Source organism: Palaemon carinicauda, chromosome 29 (assembly GCF_036898095.1).
Source record: "Palaemon carinicauda isolate YSFRI2023 chromosome 29, ASM3689809v2, whole genome shotgun sequence".
Taxonomy (NCBI): domain Eukaryota; kingdom Metazoa; phylum Arthropoda; class Malacostraca; order Decapoda; family Palaemonidae; genus Palaemon; species Palaemon carinicauda.
In genome coordinates, this window is record NC_090753.1 from 28,563,306 (window position 1) to 28,567,146 (window position 3,841).

At 32.1% G+C, this 3,841-nt stretch overlaps 1 protein-coding gene across 1 annotated transcript in view; it reads left to right on the forward strand.

Moving 5' to 3' along the window:
* Window positions 1-3,180: 3,180 nt before the first annotated feature.
* Window positions 3,181-3,841, forward strand: part of LOC137622477 (KRAB-A domain-containing protein 2-like) — a 15,537-nt gene continuing 14,876 nt past the window's right edge. Inside the window, exon 1 of the mRNA XM_068353083.1 lies at window positions 3,181-3,243. Coding sequence (XP_068209184.1) covers window positions 3,181-3,243 — 63 coding nt within the window. The remainder of the gene's footprint in view (window positions 3,244-3,841) is intronic.

Consider the following 3,841-nt stretch of genomic DNA (forward strand, 5'->3'; position numbering starts at 1 on the left):
TGGTGGTGTTGCTGTTCCTGTAGTTGTTGTATAGTTGCACAGTCACATGCTGGAAGAATAAGTAATTGTAATTTTATGACAGATATTCAATCAGATATAGAACTCAAAAAGGAAAATCCTTTCCAGAGTCTTATTCCAATTTCTCCTTCAATCATATCACGCCATTCAGTTTTCGGAAGTTATTCAAATGCAGTGCAAACAGACCGGTTCTTTTATCCACAGAGAGAGAGAGAGAGAGAGAGAGAGAGAGAAGAGAGAGAGAGAGGGGGGGGGAGGGGTCAAAGAAACCATAATTTTTCCATTTTTTTTTTTTTTTTTTGTGGGTTGGGAGGCGGTAATTGTGGGATTCCATCCTTCGTCCTTTACGATCTAGAATACGAGATTTAGAAAGGCATGGCCGAATGTTGCTCGATACACGTAAGAAGTTATATCGCAGTTAACGTTTTATGATACAAACTTATTTCCAATTCTCTCTCTCTCTCTCTCTCTCTCTCTCTCTCTCTCTCTCTCTCTCTTCTTTCTAGCATTTTCATTAAAATAATACTAATTTTCATTAATATAATGTTAAAAAAACAGTTGCTTTACTTACAATTATTTACTAATTAATTTGTTCATACAGTAATTGGACTTTTCAGTTCAATTCTTCTCGCATGTTTAAAAATGTTATAAAGATGATAACAATAATTCAACAATAGTAAAGAATTAGTCTATTCTATTCAAGCATAAATCTTTAAACAAAGTGGTTGCCATGAAGATTTTAGAAATTTACATTTGAGATACACATTAGTCTGTGCCTTCTTCTATTGCAGAAAAAAATTACTCATTGAGAAAGTTTTTTTTTTTAAGATTTTCGACGATCAATATATTCTGAAGAAGTGTTTAAATTCTTTCATTTTATCTTTATTTGACTATTGTTTTCCTGTTTGGTCTTTAGCTGCTGATTCTCATCTTAATTTGTCGGAGAGGAACTTACTTTTTATTAAAATTCTTATTCTTCATGTAATATTAGTCTCTGGCACCATCGCTTAATTAGTTCTTTATTTATGTTGCATAAAATATTTCCCAATTCTGACCATCCTCTAAATTCAGATCTTACCGGACAACCCTATCCTGTTCAAAATACTAGGTGTATAGTTAATTCTAATAGTCAAGACTTCTCTTCCATGAGACTCAATATTACATAGTATTCTAAAAATTCTATTCCAGCTGTAACCAAGTTGTGGTAAGATTTTCCTGATCATGTAGTTTATTCGGTAGAACTTCAAAAGTTCAAACTTGCAGCAAATGTTTGCGTGTTGATCATATATAAGTCTATTTTTATAGTTTACATAGGGAAGATCTGTTTTAATGTTGTTACTGTTCGTAAAAGAAAATAATTTTAATTGATCATGACTTATCATATAGTTTATTTATTTCCTTACTTTCTCTCCTCACTAGGCAATCTTCCCCTGTAGGAGCCCTTGGATTTATATTTATATAAATATATACTGTATATATATATATATATATATACATACATATGAAAATGTATAAGTACATATATATATATATATATATATAAAGATATATATATATATATATATATAAAGATATATATATATATATATATATATACATACATATGAAAATGTATATGTACATATATATATATCGGTCCCGGACAATTCGTCCAATGACAATTGGTCCAATGACGATAGGTCCAAGATCAATTGGTCGTATGGGATTATTGGCCCAAAATCAATTGGTCCAATGGGATTATTGACCCAATATTAATTGGTCCAACTGGATTATTGGTCAAATATTAATTGGTCCAACAGAATTATTGTTCAAATATTAATATATTGTATATTAAAATATTAATACGGAAAATTGTAATACAGGAATTAAGGAATAAAAATTAAATTAAATAAAATAAGTTATTTTATAAGTCAGAAATTAATAACTTAGTTATGCAAATATTCAGAACACAAAATCAAAAGTTTCACATTGAAGATATAACCTGTAATGATGAATTAAAGATTAAAAATAAAAAGGAATAAAATTTAATTTATTGGATAGGTCAGATTTCAAAACCTCAGGTTATGAGCTATCGCCCGTAAAAAATCTAACGTTTCATGATTATCTTTCTCAGAAAACACAGTTAAAAGCCTTTGTTCACGTTCAGCATCTTTTATCTCTAATTTGCGATTTAATTCTCCACGAACGATGCATTCCATTTCGTCCTCCGTATGCCTTTGTTCTTTTCTTAACTCACTAATTAGTTTAAAGATCCCAACATGGGCTGAGCCTATTAACACTTCCAAACGTCTATGCCATCCTTCTACTTTATTTTGTGTTCTTGGTACACTTCCTTCTACTGCAACCAGGCGTCCTCAATTTCGTTTGCAGGTAAAAAAGCAAGTGCTGCTATTTTCCTGATGTTTAAGGAAAAGTTTTCATTAGTGCTGTATTCATTTTTCAAACCTGAAGAGATAACTTTTCTGTAAATACTCTGACAGAGATGAAAAAAAACAACCTATTTGTTGACTGCCAGGAATTTCATCTTTAATTGCACTTATTACTCCAATTTCAAAATCTGTGATAATCATTTCCGGAGAGAGAACGATATCACTTTCAGCAGCATAGTCGAGAAGATCGCGGAAAACCTGAACATAACTTTCCATGTTTTTTCGTGTCATTAACACATAAACTAGAGGTAGGATGTGATTTCTCTCTTGCGGTCCAACCGGAGCATGAATCGTGTACAGTTGTTTAAAAAGTGTTGGGACAGTCTTGAACGTTCCGTCAATTATCCAAAAATTAGCGTGTTTTAGTTTTTTTTACGTTAGAATGGGTGGTGAATAACAATATCTTATCATTTCCAATGCTAGATTCCTTAACTAGAAATGTCTCACCAGCTACAGTTTTATTGTATTCTTTTGGAATGAACATATCATGTAAATCATTTGGTTCTTGAGGTCCTTCCTTGCGTACTCTTCTTATCATTTTGCTGAGAGTTTCTTTTGACCCAACATACGACACAACAGATGAATCCAGTTGACTAAGGACATCTTGAATAATTTGACAAGGTTTATTACTGGTGATACTAGCTTTTTCCTTAATTGCATTGTGGCATTTCACTACATGTGTACGACTTGACTCAGCAGCTCCACAAGTGTGTTCATTTTCCATTTTCAGATAATGGCAGTCGTCTTCAAAGTGCGTGATTGCGGTTCCTTTACATCCTCTTCTTTCACATCTCCAGTAATATGTAGCTTCTCCAGTAGTTTTCTTAGTTATTTTTTAATGTAAAGTATACAAATATCCATTAACGGAAAGCTTTTCCTTTCCTCTTTCGGAAAGGACTATGTTACAGGCAGTTGACTCCATAGTAAGAGATCCTAGCGCTTACTAAAAGTTAGAAAAAATAACACAAGTTAGTAAAAGTTAGTAACAATAACAAAGCTATTGTTAACTTTACTTTAGAGAGGTTGTTTCATCATTGGAATAATTTTCCTTTGGACGAGTCGGTATTGGACTAATTATCGTGTTGGACCAATAATCCCTTTGGACCAGTTGATTTTGGACCAATCGGCATTGGCCAAATCGTCATTGGACCAATTGTCATTGGACCAATTGTCATTGGATCAATCGTACCCAACCCATATATATATATATATATATATATATGTTTAGTGAGCTCTGTGTTATTATATGAACATGAGTCGTGGTATGACAATAAAACTATATTCAACTGATTTTGTAGATTTGAGATCAAAGTCCTCAGAAGAATATTAGGATTATGAATGTACATAAGTATGCATTCCATATGTACTTTTACACATACTCATATGCATACATT